The sequence below is a fragment of the Vanessa tameamea genome, chromosome 30 (assembly GCF_037043105.1).
Source record: "Vanessa tameamea isolate UH-Manoa-2023 chromosome 30, ilVanTame1 primary haplotype, whole genome shotgun sequence".
Lineage (NCBI taxonomy): Eukaryota > Metazoa > Arthropoda > Insecta > Lepidoptera > Nymphalidae > Vanessa > Vanessa tameamea.
In genome coordinates this window covers 1661581-1684723 of record NC_087338.1, presented here as the reverse complement: position 1 = coordinate 1684723, position 23143 = coordinate 1661581, and the positions used below count along the sequence as shown (strand labels likewise).

The following is a 23143-nucleotide window of genomic DNA, read 5'->3' as shown; positions in this document are numbered from 1 at the left end:
AAAATGACATAGTTTTGGTAGGTTTTTAAAAAGCAAACTTCTTAGTCACTGCTTGTCAATGCACAGTCTAAAATAATTATTATTGAAATTTCATTTCGTGCAAGGAAAACATCGTGCGAAAACCTGCATGTTTCTAAATGCAACGTAGGTCTACTACGTGTGTATCCACCAATGCGCAATGAAGCTTAGTGTAATAGTCTCCAAACCTTCTCAAACTCAAGAAGAGACTAATTAGCCCAGCAGTAGGATACTTACAGACTGTTTACTGATTGGCTTTACTTTTTTTTACGTTTTCTAATAGTCGAGTTTAGTTCTTGTTTCATTAATATTGGTTGAGTTTAAAGAGCTATAATATTATAAGGCACGTAAAACCATATTGCATAACTAGTTTGATTATAATTATTACTGAAAACGATTAAAACTATAAACGAATTGTTTAAAATGTATCAAAATTTACCTGCACCAAATAATTTTCGAACGTCATGACTCTCAATCGATCTGTGAGCTTAGCACCCGCAAGGCCAAAAAGCCAAGCTTGGAGGAAGGTCACGAGACCACTCACAGCCGCAGCACAGGCGAACATGCCCGCGTAGAATTGTGACTGACGTAGAATTTCATCAGGGTCTGGCCACGAGAACATCTAGAAGGAAAAATTTAATTGATAACGGACTTTTTCCATTGGCTTTCCGAGTATTGTAATGTATAGTCACAGCTTATAATGCCACAGATTCCGAGGTCCTAAGTTCAAATTCCGGTTTTAATCGAGAATTCCGGTAGCAGAGAATACTCGTTACCAGTGTGCACACTCTTGCTTCTCAGAAAGCTACTTCTCGTCGGTCCTGTGACTGAACACATTTTGGTCGTGTCGGATTTTGTGAGGAAGGTGGGTGAGGCATATGTGTTTGCGCGAAAAATTGTGCACTATATATAATGTGTCTTGCTTAGCTGGCTGTTCTCCATTAAGTATGGTGACCATTTCTTTAATCAGATAGAAGAATTTTGTCATCTCAATTAAACTTTAAACTATTAATATGCTTAGATATGTATAAGATTTATGACTATATCTAGTTGTTGTCAAAAATAAATAATTTCTTACCCCATAAAGTTTAGAGAAAAGCAACGCAAAGATTGGCATTGTGGCTCCGATCAACAGAGACGCCAGCCCTCCACCGGCTAAAAGCGGCCACTCCTTACTGTTCAGCTTCAGGAGTTGCCAAGTTGATACATTAATCTCTTTCTCATCCTTGGCGTCTTCCTCCTGAAATAAATAAATAATATATAAGATCACTTCTTACTACTTGGCATTAATAACTAGACCATGTTCAATGATATCACTGTAGTTTTTAATGTTTAAATCAGGAAAGGAAATGTACCTAAAATGGTACTTTTGGGAAATGAGGTTTAAAGTTTTTCTTTACTTTAAATTTATTTAATCCAGTCATTCCATTGGCGATATAATATACTTTTACTCGTTCACAGTAACCGGCAGACTTTGTCCTGTCTGTGTATACGTTCGCGTTTAAGATCGGTTGAACGGCACTGAAGTAGATAGCATAGATAAAACTTTCCATATGTAAAAAGTACATATATGTGCAACCATATAATGGCAGGGCTTTGTGCAAGCGTATCTGGGTAAGAACCACACATTCATCTTCAAATAGCAATACACAGTAAAGCTGTATTACGGTTTGAAGGGTGAGGGAGCCATTTAATTACAGGCACAAGGGATATAACATATTAGTTCTCAAAATTGGTGACGCATGGATGATGCAAGGAATGATTACAATTTCTTACATTACCAATGGCTACGGGCAATGGTGATCAATTCCCATCAAGTGACTCGCTTACCAACATAATAAATGAAAACCTCCCATAGTGACTGGTCATACTGTTATGTAATACCATTTTAATAAGTATATTTTAGTACGAAGTATACCTGTTCCATTATTACGTTTGGTGCAGGCACAGCTTGAGTTGCCATGGAACCTAGACGAAAACTGCTTCGGACGAAGCTATCTCTTCTGAAGGATTCTGTAAAGTGAAATCAAATGCTGTAGAAGAAATAAATAAGAAATTTGAATTGCAAGGGGCATGTCACATGTGCTGTAAACCCGATGGATGTTGGAGCAGACTGGTACTCGAGGGAGACCGTGTGATCATGTCTAGATGGGGCGATGATATTCGTGAGGCAGGGGGCAGGGATTAAGAAGGAGAGCTGAAGATAGCTCAGTGGAATGCAATAGCATATGTATGTCCACTTGCTGATGATGAGGCTTTTATCTCGTTTGTCGAAATTGTCGGAAGCCTCTCGCTGTTGAATGTTATAAGCGCCATGTTCAATTCCGAAAGGGACTGGTTATCAGTGCTATCACTCGATAGACATGCGATATACTTCGTTGCAATGACAACCAGTCCGTGAAACTTGATGGTGGAAGATTGTTCAGCTAACCTACTTCGTCAAAAAAGACCGGGAAGATGGATATGCACTACACGCGGATTTCCTCACGAGAGAGTGGTCTTGTAAGTTTATTTATTCGGTTTACCAAAACAAAGAGAAGAAATCGTTCATTAAAACAGCTCAATTTATCGATTAATTATAAGTAAACACAATATGGACATAATACTAAAACATATTAAAATTAAATAATTGACAAAATGTAAAATAATATTCAATTAAAACAAAAACAAAACGGAGGATTATTAAAGTTCCAACAAGTTAATATAATTTTACTGTTATTTACCCTCTAACTGTAAAATAATAAAGTTTTCTTCTTTATGCTGGGACTAACCCAAGTAGGATACGAGATCCATGATTTACATAATTTAATGAGTTGGAAAAAATATCAAATATCGTGCCGTTATAATTGTGGGTCTTACTAATTCTTGGAGTAGACTTCACACCAAACTATGACGTAAGGGAGTATAAAATGGCATGGGCAAGAGTTCAGACACAATCAACGAGTCAATACATATTGAATGAACATTTTCTGTCTGTCTAGTCATCTTATAAGTAAACTCTACCTCTATGGGCTATGGAGCAAACGCTGCTGTTTCGTCGGACGATACTCCGTTTCCGTTCAGATTCTACTTTGACAACTTCACCGTGTTCATCCTCGTCCGTAGACTCGGGTAACGATGCAGCTATACTCCTGGTAAATATAATTGTTAGGAATATATCAATTAGTAAAATTTAGTAGATTTGTCTATGTCTAAATATTTTTGATTAATATATGTATAATAATACTGGTTTTCGCTCGCTTCTCTATCCGCGTGCTAGAGGGGGCGATTGTAGGTTTTAAGTATAAAAAATTAGCCTATGTCTTTCCTTCGGGGTTCAAACTTGCGTCATACAAAATTCGGTCAGTAGTTTAGCTATGAAAACGTAACAGACAGGTTACAAGTGACGTAACGTAACGTAACGTAACGGACGGACGGAAAGAGACGGAGTTCCTTTTTTACTTATAATTTAATATTATAAATTTGACAGTACGAGTACAAGGCTGTGTTAGAGTCTATGCCGTAGGAGTCTGTAATAATAATTAGTGTACAGTTTAATTAGTAATAACAAACAGGTAATCATCTGTAGTGATAACAATACAATAATATCAATTTAAAATTTATGGTTAGGAAATTATGATAATGATCAATAGCTTCAATAATTGAATCTCAGTGATATTTTTGGAACTATCGGTAACTAGCCATTCCAATCGTTCCAAAAGCAGTTCGTTTTGTTTACGTATAGTTTAGAACTGTATAATTGCCGTTTAATTCCATTTTCCAAACGATTTCCAATCAGTTATTGTACATCTGATACGTCGATTACGCTGCCTAGACATTTTTACTGGTATTCGATCGAACAGGCAATCGCTCAGATTGCCTTAAGAAATGTTACCCATTCCTCACATCGGTAACGTGATATCAAGAAACTCGAAAATGAAATGTTACGTCTCTCAATATGTATTGGCTTGTCTCTCTTGAGATTAGCCGCCGTGTCCGAAGTCAGTCAGAACGACATAATCATATCATAAAGATTTCTCACCTGTGTGTCATGTCGTCTTGCAGTAGCTGCCAATAGGCGCCTTTCTTATCCAGCAGCTCCAAGTGAGTACCTTGTTCTAGCACTGCCCCCTGTTCGATATACACAATCCGCGATGCATTCACGATCGTTGACAGTCTGAATCGAAACGAAAATGACAATTACATTTCTGATAAGGAAATCTTTTATGTAGTTGAAAACAAAATTCTTATGTAATTTTATTTCGTGTCGGAAACTTGTAACGATTTCAAATGAATGTTTAAAATTGTTTATCATGAATAAAACCAATCTTCAAAGTTATATTTCCTGATTGAATTATTTTTATGATAACCTGACTTAGTTTAATCCCTACCCTACCCAGTGGAAAAGGTTGTTTTTAATGTATTTCATACAAACCTGTGAGACACAACTAATGTTGTCCTTCCTTTGCTAGCGGCATCTAATGCTGCTTGTACCTAAAATTAATGACAAAAATTATTAATATTAAAATTTAAATTTCATGTTTTTTCAAAATAAGAACAAAATTCTTCTAAACAAATTTCACCGTGAACTTTGTAACGACTCCCACAGTGTTGTGTGTGACATCTTCATTGATAACGGATACCTTGCCCCAAGTAAGATTTATTTAGACATTTTTAACTTTGCCGTTTCATAAATTCAAATCATTTGTAAAAAATACATTGGTAAATAAGGCATATTATTCGATACAAGATTACATAGATGATAAAAAAGCGTGGAGTTAATGCTTGTTGACTTCCAGGCAGGAGACATGACATATATATATAATATAATTTTAACTAACATGACTGTACTTTTAGATATTGATAAAGAGTAACTACTGAATTTCTTGCCGGTTCTTCTCGGTAGAATCTACATTCCGAACCGGTGGTAGCTTTACTTTAAATAGTTTGTTAAATGACGATTCAAAAGTGCTTGTAAAAGCCTACTTGAATAAAGTATATTTTGATTTGATTGACTCAGCGGAGTCGAAAATTTGGCGTTGTAAGATTATCATTACGTGTTTTGTTCGTACAATGACTATCACTGATTCTATCAAAGTGATCAATGGTAGTGTGAATATATGATTACTAATTGGGAGCAATAAAGCGTTGGTTTTACTTAGTTAAGGTATATTTTCTAATTATCTAAAGCTCACCTGTCGTTCAGCAGTTGGATCCAAGGCCGAGGTCGGTTCGTCGAGTAAAAGCAAGGCAGGTTTCCTTAATAATGCTCGAGCTATCGCCACCCGCTGCTTCTGACCCCCAGAGAGCTGAGCTCCTTTTTCGCCGAGTATCGTGTCATAACCCTGTTGGACATTACATTACATTAGCAGTCTGTAAATGTCCCACTGCTGGGCTAAGGCCTCCTCTCCCTTTCAGGAGAAGGTTTGGAACATATTTCACCACGCTGCTCCAATGCGAGTTGGTGGAATACACATGTGGCAGAATTTCGTTGAAATTAGACACATGCAGGTTTCCTCGCGATGTTTTCCTTCGCCGAGCACGAGATGAATTATAAACAAAAATTTACCACGTGAAAATTCTGGGGTGCTTGCCTGGTTTTTAACCCGCAATCATTGGTCAAGATGCACGCGTTCTGACCATTGGGCTACATCGCCTCTCCCTGTCATATGGCGCGTTAGGAAAAAATTACGAGTCTGTTTTTATAATGGGCGCGCACAGGATGACGTGGAAACTACACGATGAAGTTGCTCGCTAAATGCCAATTAATTGTTAAGTCGTTTGAAACAGACAACTTTACACCTTATCTTAAAATTATCCCGACTGTTTTGATTACTATTTTATAATAATTCATTATTTGCGTGGAGGATCCTCTTACGCGACTGCACAAATACTTTTTTTATTATCTATAACATTGATTTGGGTCTGACTTACATTTGCCAGTTTCACTATGAAGTTATGCGCCTGTGCAGTTTTGGCGGCCTCGATCATGCTCTCCTCGCTTGCATCTTCAACTCCCAACATTATATTCTCTCTGATGGTTCCGCTAAAGAGCACCGGTTCTTGACCAACGACACCTGTAAACACATTAGAATTAATTAAAAACAATTTTTCTTGTCTACAAATTCAACAATTCTTCTTTCATAGTTTTATAGATTCAAGTCATTTGTAAAAAATACATTGGTAAAGAAGGCATATTATTCGATATAAGATTATATTGATGATAAAAAAGCGTGGAGTTAATGCTTGTTGACTTCCAGGCAGGAGACATAACATACATATATAATTGTATTTACTAACATGAATGTATTTTTAGATGTTGAAAAAGAGCAACTACTGAGTTGCTTGCCGGTTCTTCTCGTTAGAAACTACATTCCGAACCGGTGGTAGCTTTACTTAAAATAGTTTGTTAAATGACAATTCAAAAGTGCTTGTAAAAGCATAGTTGAATAAAGTATATTTTGATTTTGGCAAATTGGTAAGAAGACCACTATGGTTAGAGATCACCTCCCATAGACATTGGCGGTGTGAGAAATGTTAACCAATCCTTATGCCGTAAGGTTGCTAACCCTTGGTTGTGACACTATACTACAATAAGTATTAGTAAACAAAAGTAAATATAATACACAGCTCTGCCATATTACGCAATCCAAGCTGTGGATTAAGCCTTTGATTTATAACACAGTAATAATCCACTTAACTACTTATATCAAATTTAATTTTACTTCCGAAGTTGTTATCGCGACATTCAAAACACTGTTTTTCGGGAATACATACCAATATTATAAATGCAAAAGTAACTCTGTTTATCTGTCTTTCACATTGTTATGCTTTAACTGCTAAGCCAGTGAACCGAATTTGATGAAACTTTATACGAAGCAAGCTTGAACTCCGAGGATACATAGGACTGGAACAGCGATAGATGTGCCGATAAAAGTATCTTTGAAATTGTTCACGTACCAATGCTTCGTCGGTAGTGGTGTAAGTGTAATGTGTTCAGCTTCTGCCCGTCAACGGATATGCAACCGCTGTCCGGTTCATAAGCACGCTGTAGTAATTGCAACAAAGTCGATTTTCCACATCCGGATCCGCCAACGAGCGCGACCGTTTCGCCCGCTTTAACTTTCAGAGAAAGTCCACGTAGAACCTGAGTATTAATAATTAAAATTTAACATTTGAGTAATATGTTGCCATCGTGAGTCGATGTGATGTGAAATATCGGAATTGATTCTTATTGAATTGAAATTAATAATTAAACGAAACGAATGAATAAATACGAAGTAAAATTACTAAGTTTTTCTTATTTATTTATCTGTGAACATAAAAGTAAACAAGAAAAAATAATGAACAAATTGTTCAAAAATCGATTTTTTCGCTTGCGATCTCTGAGACAATGTTTGCTAAAATAAGTTTTGTAAAAGAAAATGTAAGTCCATTTAAATATAGAGATAATTATCGTTTTATGGCGGTGAATGCATGGTGGCTGAGTGACCCAGGCGGCTTTGCATAAAACTATAGAGGGTTTACTGACGTTACGTAATAATATATTGTAATTAGCGAATAAATACTTTATAAACTCGATACCCTGCGGTTGACGTCATGGAAATACTTGGTATGGAAATGTAATGATTAATATCATATTACAAAGTGTGCTAGGTACGAATTTAAGTAGGTTATGAGGCAAGAGGATAATTTAAAACAATATGGCTGAACTTTATTATGGGTGATACAACATTATGCAATAATAAGAAAAATAATTAATTGAGATTCACCTAAAAACCCTTTAAAAAATCGTTGAACATGCATCCATTTTAAAAGAAATATCGGAAAAATTTTACTTAGCCAGTAATCTTTCGAAGATTTTTTTAAAAGTTCAATTTGGGTGGCAGACTAGCTAATTGATACTTAAGATGTTATGTCCCTTGTGCCTGTAGTTATACTGGTTCAATTATTCTGGTGCAGAATAATTTCAAGTCTCGCTATTGGTTATTGCTCAAAATTTATTTCCGATTAAATTTTGTGTAAAGAAAAGTAATCTCCCGTAATTATAATTATTCTAAGGCCCTCTCTCCTTTGAGGAGGATTTGAACTTATTCACCATGCAGTTCCAGTGGGGGTTCAACCACCAACAGGCTTTAGTTGAAATATAGACACAACCTTCCTCGCGATTTTTTCACATATTCAAATAAAGCAATTGAAAAGTCAGTTTTGTTTGGGTTTGAACCCACAATCATCGGTTAAGAGGCACTTATATTGTTAATTTTGTTAAATATTATAAATAAATGTAATGAATTGCAATTAATCGAAACCATTTCCAGTCGTGTATTACGTACTTATTTAAGTCCTTCATAAAGATAATAATTATAGTATTCATAGTTTACCTTTACATCGGATCTTGATGGATAATTAAAATACAAGTTCTCGAAGATAATGTCTCCCTTAAACCTCTCCGGTTTGGTGCCCGTGTCCTTTAGGGCATTAATATTCGACTGTCGCTCCAATAATTTGAACAGCGATTTCGCCGCTCCTCTCGCCGTGGAAAATGTTTCCAAATGTGGATTACACATCGCAATATTTTGAGCAGCCATGAATGTGCAGAATAAGACCTAAAGAAACACAAATAAATAGATAATGTTATGTCATCGTTGGTCAATTTGAATTTTTTATCGTTTTGATCAATTTGAGACAAAATTGTTGATAATTGTTTTGTTATTATTATGCATTTATAACTTCACTTATGTTTTGAAGGTGATACGTAACACAATGTTGTGTCTTCTTCTGTCGCATGTCAATTCAATAAAGACAGAAAGAGAATATTTGTTTGACTAAACGGCGTTAAACAACGTACACTCTATTCCAATCAGAGAAAACCCAAATAAAAAACATTTGACAGTAAATTGACGCGATATAATTGGTTTGAACGACGACAAAACTGTTACCGGAATTTTGAAAGGAAATTTAAAGCGGATATAAGTGGTTATGTAACAGTGTTGTATCTTTACATAGTATACAACAAAGTCGCTTTCTCTGTCCCTATGACCCTTTGTACGCTTAAATCTTTAAAACTACGCAACGGATTTTGATGCGGTTTTTTTAATAGATAGAGTGATCCGAGAGGAAGGTTTTGTATATAATACATAGACAATATATGTTGATATGATTATATGACAATATATGTACGATGTGTTTATTTTGCATTATAAAATAAAAATAAAAATCCATTATATTGTATAGCTGTCGCCCGCGACTTTGGTCGCGTTTTAGGGTCTGGTCATCTGATCAGGCATAAAAAATGGTCCGTCTTTGGAAGTCATTTTGGCCGTTAAAGTGTAACAGTAGTTTTTATATCCCTGCCACTAAATAATTCGTAAGTTTTAGAATGAATAAAGGTATTTAAGTGAATTGAAGTCTCGTATTCATAATTACCGTCACTAGGACTCCGGGATGGTACGTCCTGTCATCGACGTCTAATGGCATGTCATGCACGCAAAGGCTGGCACCGTAAGCGAACACAACAGCGTTTAAGGTGTAAGTCAACAGCCAGCCCAAGCCAGCGCCGGCGCCGGACCACGCGCAGCGCTTGCGAGCCGCTGAATTTGCACCGTTCAAAGCTTCTGAGTATCTAGATTTAAATATAAACAAATATTTATATTATATTTCATCATCATATTATTTATGGTCTGATAAAATTATTTTCTAATTTGACTGGCTCGTTTGTCTATTCTATGAAAACAATTATTGTAAAAATAACCTATAAAAAAACACACACACACACTGAGTTTCTTTCGCCGGTTCTTCTCAAGTTCGAGATGTTAATATCCCGAACCGGTGGTAGATTACTGACTATCAATAAGCATATGTAACACTTCTATATCGAATAAAGATTATTGACTTCGACTTTGATTTCAAAAAGTGACTAAACAAATCTCCAGATACACCGATCCTCAAAGGCTCCTCCTGAGGCTCAAAGCCCAGGCCGGGCTGATAAATAGTTATTAGTTTATTGTGTCGAAATATTCTCAGTAGCAACCCGGAGTCTATAAGTTGGAAGTGTGTACACTGGGAGTGTGTTCCTCTGGAAGTTTGTAAAACCGTTGGTCTAGATTAATGAGTAGCTGGCTCGAAATTGGCATTCCATCGGATTATAAGAGTTTGGGAATAGAGAGTGCCCCTGTGCTGACATCCCTTGACCGCTCTCATGACGTCATGACGTACTTACTTTGTAACTTCCACGTGTTCTCCAGAGTACGCTCTGACAGTCCTTATGGCGGAAAGAGCTTGCTCAACTATCCGTCCTGCTGTTCCATATGCCACAACTTCTTCTGAAGAGCAGCGAGTTTGATTCTAAAAGACGAATGATATTACTAATTACTGTATTTTTTTCGGGCTGTGTTGCTGGCCCTAATGGCCTACACAATGTCACTCAGTGCGAGTTAAAATCCTCAAGCCTGGATCAACTAAAGGGCTCAGAGTACGCGTGCCCTAGCGGTTCCTATTGTGAGGTCGGTCCTCGGCTTAGGACGCCGTTGTCATAGGGAGGGAGGAATCACTTGTACATTAATCTTTGTACAACTCCAGCTTCGCACGGTTAAAACTTCATAAAACATTAATATACACAACATAACCATAATACACACTCTATTGGCGGCGCATACCGAACGGCGTGATTTTTTCCGACATTATCGTCAAATTTCAGCCATATTTACACTAAACCCTTTAATTAGTTATACACCTGAACCTTGCTCCTAAATCACTCCGTTGATTGGTGAAAACCGTATCGAGTTTATACAGACGAACTGTTTTGTGATATGTTCGTATTTTTTGTAATAAATGATGTATGTGATGTGTATATGATGTGTTTTAAGCAAGGACAGGCGGTGTTATGTTTTAGAATATGTTTCTGGGCCGGATTTAGAGGCGGGCAACCCGGGCAACCGACCTGGGACCTCCCCCCACAACAGAGATTCCGACGAGTTAACAAATATCAAAACATAGTCAAATTATGTTACTAATTACTGTTTTAAAAGTAATTAAATAATTATAGCTCACTGATTGAAATTAAAATATTCAAATTAATTTATAATATAATTTTTAGGTCTCCACGCCTCTGTTGCTATAGGGCTCTATATCCACTCCTTTGCTGTCCCATAGCTTACAGACCTTTAAACCCGACTCTGATATGTTTACTAAAATCCACAAATTAATTTACCTTAGCAACTGTGGCGGCGACGAACAATGCGACTGGTACTACTGCCAAACCTGCTAGTGTAAGTTGCCACCCATGAACCAATGCCACGGTAGAAGCCATGATAACACTGCCAGCCAGATACGCAGCCATAGACACGTGCTCACCGACGCCCATTTTTAATTTGTCTACATCTCTGTTGACAGAAGATTAATTTTAAATTAAACCATACAACGTTTTCACTGCATTTAAATTCAATTATTTACTAAATGTCGTGTTGAATATCAAAAATCTATTTCTGGTTCGAAAATAAAACATCAGATCTGATAAGAACCAGAAAGAAAATCACGAAGAAAAGCTATCACGCAAACATAGCTTCTTGTTTTGCGTGATTTTCGTACTTGGTTATAAGGCTTTGGGTACCTGGTTAGTTACCACCAAACATATACTTGGTATTTTTTCCGATTTGAAGACTGAGTGAGCCAGTGTAACTACGAGTGCAAGGGACGTTACAGCTTGGTTACCTAGGTTAGTGTCCCATCGGCGATGTAAAGGAATGGTTTAACAATTCGGTTATCACTGACGGGGTGGCCCATGATAACGAAAGTTTCATTTTTAAATCCGAAATTCCTGTGATTTCTGAATTAACGTACAGACTCCCTGCTATATTTTTTTATGTGCAAATGGGCCATCTGATGGTAAGCAGTCACCATCGCCGATAGACAATGGCGCTGTAAGAAATATTAACCTTTCCTTAAATCACCAACGCACCACTAACATTTGGGACTAAGACGTTATGTCTGTAGTTACACTGGCTCACTCACGCAATCAAACCGGAACACAACAATACTGGAACCTGCTGTTTGGCGGTAGAATATCCGATTGCTACCCAAGTATCACAAATACCTACCACCAAGGGTCAATTATATGATATAAAGTTAAAGATCAGTGTTAAACACTTACTCTGTGAGCGCCGTTGCGAAGTTCATCGTCGTGTTTGTATCGAAGAATGCTGTTTCTTGACTAAGCACAGACCGTAACAGTTTCCATCTTAATCTAGTTATCTAGAAAATAAATTGTTTTATTAATTATCTGTGAGAGAGCATTGTTTGGTACCACACATTTATTCAACCGCCAAACAGTCTTACTTTGTATAAAAGTTTGGTTGACGTAACATTGGTACATCGAAACCAACGTAACCAAAATACGCGATGGTATATGCTATCTTTTAAGGATAGCTAACAATAACCATTTTTTAACATTTACTTTTTACGAGAATTAATGGCTTATGTAAGAAGCGATTTTAAGCAATACAGCATTAATCCTTATTTAAGTACCTTCAATTTTGGGATCTAAAATGTTATGGCCCTTGTGCCTGTACTAACGCTGACTCACTCAAAACAGAACTCAACAATACGAACGGTTGCTGTTTGGCGGTAGAATATCTGATGAGTACATACTTACCCAGGCGGGCTACAAAACTATACCAAGTAAGGTTCAAGGTCATAACTAAATTTGAATTGGGGGTATTTTAAAAGGAACAAGATTACTTGTATAACACACAAATCAGTTTTACTTACCATTCTAGAAGCAGCCCAGTTAGCAAGTGTGACGGCACTAGCTGCTGCTAACAACTGGCACATCATGATCGCGACACTGGCGAGGGCGAAGGCTACTGAGTCATCCACAAGGGCGTCCATATGCAGGGTCCTGTTACCGTCGTCTCTGAAATAAACATAATATAATTGCGTTAGTAACTCATTCGACATAATGAAAACATTGAGAAATGGCTGCATGAAGGATTACGTAACTACAATTATATAAAATATTAAGTACAATTTCTTATATATCCTATTATTTCTTGGTGGTATGGCTTTGTGCCAGTCCGTCTGGGTTGGTATCATCCACTCATCGGATATTATACCGCCAAAAAACAGTACTCAGTATTAATGTGTTCCGGTTTGAAGGATGAGTGAGCCAGAGTAACTACAGGCACACGGGACATAACATCTTAGTTCCCAATGGTGGCGCTTGGCGATGTAAGTAATGGTTAATATTTCTTACAACGCCATTGTCTATGGGCGGTGGTGATCACTTACCAACAGGTGGCTCATATTCTCGTCCGCCAACCGATGCCATAAAAAACAAAATCCGGCCTAAAAATCATCAAATAATCCCACTCTTTTTTTTAATTATTAATATAATCTTGTCTTCAGTAACATGCCTTATTTAATAAATGTTTTTTGATATGAGTTTTTTTTTTTATAATCAAAGTTAAAAATAACTGTGGTATTTTATTATAGCAACGAATACCGTACGCCAGGAATTATGTATTAACTTTGCTAAGTCGAAAACTGGGTGTTATTAACTTTTCCTCATGATTTGGCAAATAGCAAAACATGGTTGGCATTTTTGCATCAGTGGGGCTGTTACGGTTGGAGCACAGCAACTGTTGCGATCAAATATTTGTTGCGGATTGATATCAAATCAATAAAATATAAATCAGTATTATGGACCTATGCAGTAGCGTAATACTCCATAATACTGATTTATCGACTGCAACATTAATCAATCCGCAACAAATATCTGATAGCAACAGTTGCTACGCTATAACCGTAATAGCCCCACAGGACTAAAAAATTTATTAAAGCTTATTAGGCATACTTGTGATGGCCCAGTGGTTAGAACGCGTGCATCTTAACCGATGATTTTGGGTTCAAACCCAGGCAAGCACCAATGATTTTTCATGTGCTTAATTCGTGTTTATAATTCATCTCGTGCTCGGCGGTGAAGGAGAACAGTGTGAGGAAATCTGCATGTGTTTAATTTCAATGAAATTCTGCCACATGTGTATTCCAACAAGCCGCATTGGAGCAACGTGGTGGAATATGCTCCAAACCTTCTCCTCCAAGAGAGAGGCCTTAGCCCAGCAGTGAGAAATTTACAGGCTGTAAATGTAAATGTAAAACTGTAATGTAGCCATACTTACAGCCTCTGCCCACCACCAAACATATGTAGTATAAGATCCTTGGCTGGCGGTTCTTCGGCATTGTGACGTTGTATGAAAAGCGCCGTGAGCTCCCCGTATATCAACACAGCTGCCACCAGACCACCAGAACAAACTCCTCCAAGAAGAGCTCCTATTACCGTGGCCGTGACTTCCCCCCATGTTGAATATCGCCACTGAAACAAGACAAATAATACTTTAATATGTTTATATTTCTTAATAAACAAAACTTCTATATTCAGAAATCAGTTACGATTTTAATATATGTATATATTATGATATTGGTAGGTGGACGTAGAAATGGGCCACATGGTGGTAAGTGCCATGGTGGTACCATCTTCCATAGGCATTGACTCTGTAAGAAATATTAACCATTTCTTACATCGCCAATGCGTCACCAAACGGGAACTATGTAAGATGGTACCCTTGTGCCTGTAAACTCATCATGGCTCACTTCCCCTTCCAACCGGAACACAACAATACTAAATATTATTGTTAGATACACAATAGTTAGATTTTAATTTTCTTTAAAATAAATAAATAAATTAGTGATGTCTTGATTTATTTTTATTTTATTTTCATTAGGACAACCAACAGTAGATACAACATCACATCTAAAATAAAAAAAAACAAAAATTACATTTCAAAATTATCAAGTCAATAATTCTACAGTTAGTCTCACCATGCATTATCATATTACACAATGTAATTATTGAAAATATGAATTAAACATAAGCATAATCATTAAAAATAAGAAATATAATACATTTTTAAACTATTATATAACAAATAAATAATAAAACCAATAAGATAAACCATATGATTAGAATTGGGCACAAATAAAACTCTTTATTTTTCGATTGAATTGAGGGCGACCATCGTGACATATGTCTAAATCTTTTACTTTAATACTGATGGTGTTGTATAACAATGATAATCTCAATATGATGGAATTCCTACCTGGTTACGTTTTATATAATCTGGTACAAAAGAAATGGCTCATATTACGGGAATTAATGTGAGGGACGTTTAAATAGAATTTTGATAAAAGTTAGTTTTAAATAATATATACAGCCAAAGTAAAGAAAAAAACGTTTTAACGAAAACTGTACTCAAATTGTCTTTGTCTAAATATGTTTGCCTTTGGTTAGTATATATGATATTTGACAGTACCCCAGAAAGCTATGCTAGAGAGGGGGCTGGTGGAGATGTCTGTAGTAATAATCAGCATGCAGTGGCAATTAGTTTTTAATAAAAAAGACAATATTATTTTAGTGATAACAAAATAAGCGCCGTTTGAATAATGAGGCTTGAAGTTTCATCATCATTTCCACGGGCGATAAATAGCGATTAGAAATGTACGCAGAAATTGTGATTGTATAGTTGTTTTCGTGCTAAACTATATTTAAGTAATGAATATTAAAATGATTACTTACCTCGGGTTTGAAAGGATGGCATATGGGATATTTCAAATCAAATATTAAATAAGAAATAATTAAATTATATACAATGTTCGATAATAGTTAAAGGACAATGAGAAAATGTTTATTAAAAGATCCCGTGTGAATTAAAAAAAAAATTACAAAAAAAAAGTTTAAATAAGAAAGAGGAAAAGGTTTCGCCTGGAACGTAACGCTTTTTAACCGACTTCTAAAAAGGAGGAGGTTCTCAATTCGACTGTATTTTTTTTAAGTATACTCTTCCAACCATAAAAGGAGAAAAGCCAAATAAACCATATTTGACAGCAAATTGACGCGATGTCATTGGTCGAGAGCTCGATTACAACAAATTGACGCGATGTCATTGGTCGAGAGCTCGATTACAACAAATTGACGCGATGTCATTGTTCGAGAGCTCGATTAATTTATAATATTCACTATAAAAATATCACGAATGAATGGCGTTTTGAACGTCAACGAAACTGTTATCGGATGTAAAATTAAACTGGATATAAGTAGTTAAGTGTAATAGTGTTGCATTATAAATAAAGATATATTAATCACAAACTCTTAGTAGTGCACAATATAGCTGAGTTATTTGCAAATCGCATGAAACACGTAAATCTAAGGTTTGTTTATCTTTATTCCTACTTCGATTGGAATAGGCTATGATATATACGTGACGATTTCTACCAGTCCATTCTACTGTAAGTCGCGTAAAAGGACGTCGACCCAATAAAAAAGTGTTATTCTAATTTATAATTGTTAAATTTTAAATGAAAAAGAAAACCCCCTATTTCTCAGGTCCGAGATGTTTATTTCCGAACCGGTGATAGATTTTTTGACAAACAGCAAGTGTAATACTGTTTTCGATTTCATGTTTCTAAAAAGTTTATTCAAACAGGATAAGCACTGAAATTTCATGTGCTTAATTCGTGTTAATTATTCTTGTACAGCGTTGAAGTTAGCCATCGTGATGCACCGCCAATCAGTTATAAAACCCCCTCAATACTCTTTGTGTAGTAGTGAGCAAAGAGGAATATCTGAAACCTTTAATAACTACAACCGTTCCATTCTTAGCGGATGCCTACGCCCTATAAGGAATCTACCTGCCAAATTTCATGTTTGTTTTTATTTTTTTTTGTTTGTTATAGTTTCTGAGATTCGTGATTAATCAGTGAGCGACATTTCGTTTCTATATATATAGACTATACAGTGAAAAAAACACATTTCGTGTGCTTAATTTGTGTTTATAATTCATCCCGTGCTCGACGAAGGAAACATCGCGAGGAAACGTACATGTGTCTACGCATCGCAACTAACGCGTCGCGTCGAATCGCACCGTAACGAATTTTACACGTGGCAAAGAATATAAACGTGTTTACACATATTGTGAACTTCAAATATAAAAAAAAAAAATAACATAAAAGTGTTTACACAAATTGTGAACTTCAAATATTGTATATAGCCTTGTCCAATAGGCTGTTTGACAATGCGAAAAATAAAGTGTCAATTATTGTAATCAGTATATATTATGAGTTTAAAAATGGTTATTTATCCACGAAAGTTGAAAATAATAATTAATTTATTCAAAAATCCATAAATAAAAATGCATTTTTTAAACGTTTGTCACGTGACACAAAACGCTCCTGATTGGTCGGGCTTATGATGAGGTCACGTGATGGTTAACCTCGTTTGCCTACTGTATGTGGATTATATGTGCCACAGATTACAACACAGGAAAGGACGTCACCGACCCCATTGCAGGGCCATATTGTCAAAGTAGCGTTTTCGCGCGCTATTTAAATATTTAATTTTTAATTTGATATTTTTCAGAATATATGTACTAGAATTAAAAAAAAAACAATATTTAATGGGTTCCTTAACCTCTACTAAATAATATAAAATGGATTTTTAAAACTAGTCAAATAGCCCATCGATGAAAGAATCAATAAACCTTAGATCATCAGATATTCTACCGCCAAACAACAGTACTCAGTATTGTTGTGTTCCGGTTTTAATTGTGAGTGAGTCAGTGTAACTACAGGCATAATGACATAACATCTTAGTACCCAAAGTCAGTGACCATTTACCATCAGGTAGCATTCGATAGTACACGCAGCTATGTCATAGAAAGTCCTCTGGGTAACTAGTAATGCCGGATAAAAATCTTTTTGTCATACTCCGTTACGTATTTTCTATGACCGTTATCGATGTTATCAAGGAACTTCGTCATAAATGCGTTTATAATCGATTCGATTAACCAAATTAAAATTCTGTTCAAATAATAGATACGTTTATTTGTTCAGCGACACATTTTTATTTAAAACTCAATATGGCTGCCGCCCGGAACACGTAAAAACTAACATAAATAAAGCAACAAAGATACGTCCCACTGCGGTGCTAAAGCTTCCATCCCTTTGAGGGTTATTGGAGGTAATTGTGTTAGTGTTTGCATGTGGTGTTTTAATTAATAAATTTAATTAGACACATGCAGGTTTCCTCGCGATGCTTTCCTTCACAGTCAAGTGGTGCACATGGAATTTCTGTGGTGCTTGCTTGGGCTTAAATAAACATCGTTTAAGTTGCAAGCGTAAATACTTTATAACTATCAAACTTTTACTACAAAGAATGATAACTTTAAAAGCGCTTATAAATACACGCATTTCTTTTAAATTTATTTCTGAATGATAAGCAATTATCATCTCGTGGTAGGTGGTCCCACCGAAAATAAATATGTAAGAAGTATAAATCACTTCGTAAATATCCAGAACATGATACAAGAGGAGTTGATGGTATTAACTACGACCCACCAAATGGAATACACTTCAATACTACGAGAATATTAAATTGAAACTACCAGTGTTTCTGTTTAAAGATTCATCCGAGGTTAACCGTCGAGAAAATCCATGCAAGCAAATTATATTATAACATTTACTACGATAAAATTAAAACAATTAAATAATTGTATAGTTAACCTTAGAAATTAACATTATTATTAATTAATACATATATTTTTTAATTAATTCGAATATGATAAACATTATAATTAATTATTTAAACGTTAATTACACATAATATTTTTTTGAATATATTTTTCGTCAAAGTAGCCTAAACAGACTTTTTAATAGATAGAATGATTCAAGAGGAAGGTTTTAATGTATAATACATGCCCAATATAGTAGAGAAACACTGATAATTTTAGAGGTTTCTGAAGTGATGTCGTAAATAAACACATTTTTCCACACAGCCTATAAGATACAGTATTGTACATACTGTACTGTACATTATTTTGATATATCTCATAGGGTTATTTTGATATGTCTCGTACCTTAAAAAGGTCTACAAAAAAGTCCCCGATGTTATTTGTCTATTTCTTATGGATAACCCACAATAACCATTTTTTATCAGTTACTTTTTATGAGAAATAGTAGCTTATTTATGAAAATATGTTTATTTACGACATCACATTAGAAACTTCTAAAATTATCAGTGTTTCTCTTCTATATTGTGCATGTATTATACGTATAAACCTTCCTCTTGAATCAATCTATCTATTATAAAACACCACATCAAAATCCGTTGTGTAATTTTAAAGATCTACGCATACACAGCGACGAGAGTCTTTGTTTTATACTATGTAATGAAAACAATGAAACTGTTAATTATATGATTCTCTTAAATTGTTTATCGTTCCAGATCTACGGAACAATTTTATCTTAATTATTTTGTACTTGGCGATTTATTAATTGAAACAATTGAGGTCCGTATTATTATTGCTTTAATAAACATGCCTTTTATTAAAGTATCAAAACAATCAAATAGTTCTCGTCCGTTAGTTGTTAATATCAATCTTACTTTATGAAACTTTTAGAGTTTATGATTAATATATCTTTATTTATAATACAACACTATTGCACTTAGCCACTTATTGCCACTTTAATTTTAATTAAAAAATTACGATAACAGTTTCGTCGACGTTCAAAACGCCATTTTTTCGCAAATCCATAGTGAATATCATAGATTAATCAAGCTCTCGACCAATGATGGCGCGTAAATTTGCTGTCAAATATTGTTTATTTACCCTTTTTCCTGTTATGGTTGGAATAGAGTATAGATTGGACCCGGTAGGTGCTCTGAACGGTGAACTAAACTTATTTTACCCGGACGAAGTCAGGACGTGCTACAAGGTTGTTTTGTTGTATACAATTTATTGAAATGTCATATAATTTACAACAATAAATCTTTTATAGTCTGTGCCCGCTTGGCACAGTTAAAATAATTGAAATTATACTGTTCCGAGAGGTCAAGTTCGTGGGAATTTATATAATACTCATTACATTATAGGGATGCTTATTATCAACGAATTGTTTTCAAGGTTTAAATATATATACTCTTGTATAATGTATATATCTATATTAGTAAATAAGAGACTGTTTTTTTTGATAACTACACGATGACGTTGCACGATAACTGAAAATGAAGTGTCAATTCGCTCGAAATAGACAACTTCACGCCTTACATTGTGAATGTCACTCACTCAGCAGGGCCGGATCTACCATATGGCTTTCTGAGCTTCAGCCCAGGGCCCCGTGGATTCAAGGGGCCCCAGCTAAGTCAAGTCAAAGTCAAAAATAGACGATAATGCGAAAGAATCCATAACTTTATTAAATCAAACAGGTCGTATGGTTTGCAGCGCTGCGAGTCCTGCAATTAATCAAACCCATTCAATTAATTTAATTCAAGTCTAAGTAGTGTTAGAACAGGGCCCCCTAAACTTACGGTCCGGCCCTGTCACTCAGAGTGTTATAGTAGAACAAAAAAGAAGAAATTACATTTCTCAAGTTAGTAATTAATATTTTATTGTGATTGATTATATTCGCGCCATTAAAAACTATTTTTAATTACGCTGAAGAAGTGGTACTTCTCACTCGATTACATTGCTTCCCGCACTTTTTTAAAGGGCCTTAAAATAACCTGGCAAATGAGAATACTACTAATATTGTACGTCTATGTTGTCTTAAATACATAGAAAGCATTTTTTTTAATATTACAATATTTTTTTAATTACGATTATGAGCAATACAATTATTTACTTTTTTTATTGTTTCACGCAGTGGACCACCTTCAGTATGGTACCAGGATCCCTGGGTGGGGAAACCGGGTTATGTGGGATTCCTACCCACTAAACCACTGCGATGGTCGTCCTCAGCACGGATTGGAGAGGCTTCGGAATCGTGTCAATATCACGCATCCGCGGCCCCTCCCGTGCAGTGCTTTCGTGGCTTGACGAAGCTCTTCTCAGGGGGCGACGGTGATCTCGCCCCCTAGCACTCCTCGCTGGACAATTATTTCCTATGCCAAGTTTACTTGAACTTACAAAAAATGATAGCGTGATTTATTTTTAAATAATCAAAGAAAACGTTAATTTGATATAAGTCGTTTTGGAAATATGCTTATTTATATTTGATAAAAATGATGCATTGTTCTTTTTTAATTATACATTTCATCCTATTATTGTGCATTAAATTATAGTCCTGCTATTCATTAAACATAGATAATACAAGACTAATAATAAATAATAATAAATATAGATACTACTTTATTATAAATAATTTATTACAATTATTTTAATAAGCAACACTTAATATATTTGATGTTTTCAGTTTATTATTGACACAATAACAAGGCTGTATGATGCAATACCTCTGCCCTTTTTTTAGAGGAAATAATTAAATAAAATAAAATTTAATGGAATTGTAAATAATTATGTACATAAAATAGAAATAGTATGTATTAAGCGACTTCCCTTTAAATTACATCATAAAAAAAATACCCGAAACATGATCTTGGGTTTTTTTAAACGCGTTCATAAGCGTACGTTGATTTCGAATAAATACATTTAATTGTACATTATGATTATATAAGTGGAGGATAAATTGTGAGTAATGTTTTTAAAAATGCTTGTAGAATTTGAGTATTTTTTGACGGAAGACTTTAGAGTACTCGGGAGAACTTGGTTATGAAAATATCATTGGAGTTCAAGCTTGCTTAATATCAATATCGATTCAGTAGTTTGGCCTTGAAAGAGCAACAGACAGACAAAAATACTTTCGCATTTATAATATTAATATAGATAAAGAGGTATTTAATTTATAAAACAACGGTTTCAATGTTTTGGTCGTGTGAAAACTCTTCTCTGTAAGCGATTTTGCGATGGATGTTTTGATGGTTTGATTAGACGGTATAATGAAGATTCAGCGCTGCAGCGAATGTCATTCAGTCATTCAGTCAGTCCGTTGAATATTTAATTGACGTTTAAGTATTCGGCGGTCGCTCAATTGTAGTTCGTTTTTGTTATTTTAGCGTTGCGAGTACAGTCCCTTTATTTTATACCAGTGGGTCGCCCGCGAAACTTCGCGTTTATTCAAAAGATTTGTTAGGAATTTCAAAACATACGACAGGTTTTGTTTTGATTTCGTTTCATTGTAAACGAATGTTATAGAATTAATGAATGAAATTTTTAATATCAAATAGTAAACATTAGTTCAGTTAGGATTGGAGCTTATTGATAGCAATTTACTTTAATTTTTTTTTAGTCTTTTCATTTTATTTCTTTTATAGCCTATAATATGCTGGTTTTTAAATTGTAACAATTTAGTAAATTGCAATCAAGAATCCTCTTTATTTTCCTGCACATCTACGGCTGGAGCTCTTTTCTGGAGCTCAAAATGAGACCATAACCGATTTTTTATGTGCAGCTATCGTCCCAACGAAGTTCGTTTACGCGGTTTACAGTAAATTTAACTGTCAGAAATTGTCACGTAAGGAAAAAAACGTTATGCGTCATTCGACCTTTTCCTTCTCTTTCTCTTTATTTCTATCTCTTTCTATTGTATGCTGCTTTATATGATACTAGCGACCCGCCTCGGCTTCGCACGTGTGCAATGCTGATATAATTTTATATGAGATAATCGAATCCTAACAAAGTTACGCTTACGAATATATTGAATATCTTGCCGTATTTGAAATCGAGATGCTCGGTTAAGTTCTTCATTTACCCACTGACCTATCACGTATAATATAAATAGTTTGTCATGGTCGGCTGGATATATGCTAATAGTTTTAATAATACTGTCTACATACTTGATCCGTAGTAAAAATTACATATAAATAAACATAACAACAACATAACAGTAATAAACAATAACAAAGACTGGTTGTTACACAATATAGAATTACGCTAATATGTTTGTCGTAATTGTTTTTATGATATAATTTAAAAAAACAATCCTGTATTAAGTAAAGTTACCAACGGTTTTTAATCAAAATCAAAATCGAAATATACTTTATTCAAGTAGGCTTTTACAAGCACTTTTGAATCGTCATTTAACAAACTATTTAAAGTAAAGCTACCACCGGTTCGGAATGTAGATTCTACCGGGAAGAAACGGCAAGAAAGTCAGTAGTTACTCTTTTTCAATATCTAAAAGTACAGTCATGTTAGTTAAATAC

The 23143-nt window shown here is 35.1% G+C and overlaps 1 protein-coding gene across 1 annotated transcript in view; it reads right to left on the bottom strand.

Moving 5' to 3' along the window:
* LOC113391584 (multidrug resistance protein homolog 49-like) overlaps positions 1-23143 on the bottom strand; it is a 67612-nt gene that overhangs the window by 9977 nt on the left and 34492 nt on the right. Inside the window, exons 2-17 of the mRNA XM_026627592.2 lie at positions 14172-14365; positions 12763-12907; positions 12146-12246; positions 11207-11378; positions 10217-10341; positions 9424-9619; positions 8379-8603; positions 6958-7144; positions 5932-6074; positions 5193-5342; positions 4433-4491; positions 4040-4174; positions 3022-3149; positions 1937-2031; positions 1097-1258; positions 458-640 (exon numbers count right to left, since the gene is read on the bottom strand). Of these exons, the coding sequence (XP_026483377.2) occupies positions 458-640; positions 1097-1258; positions 1937-2031; positions 3022-3149; positions 4040-4174; positions 4433-4491; positions 5193-5342; positions 5932-6074; positions 6958-7144; positions 8379-8603; positions 9424-9619; positions 10217-10341; positions 11207-11378; positions 12146-12246; positions 12763-12907; positions 14172-14365 (2400 nt within the window). The remainder of the gene's footprint in view (positions 1-457; positions 641-1096; positions 1259-1936; positions 2032-3021; positions 3150-4039; positions 4175-4432; positions 4492-5192; positions 5343-5931; positions 6075-6957; positions 7145-8378; positions 8604-9423; positions 9620-10216; positions 10342-11206; positions 11379-12145; positions 12247-12762; positions 12908-14171; positions 14366-23143) is intronic.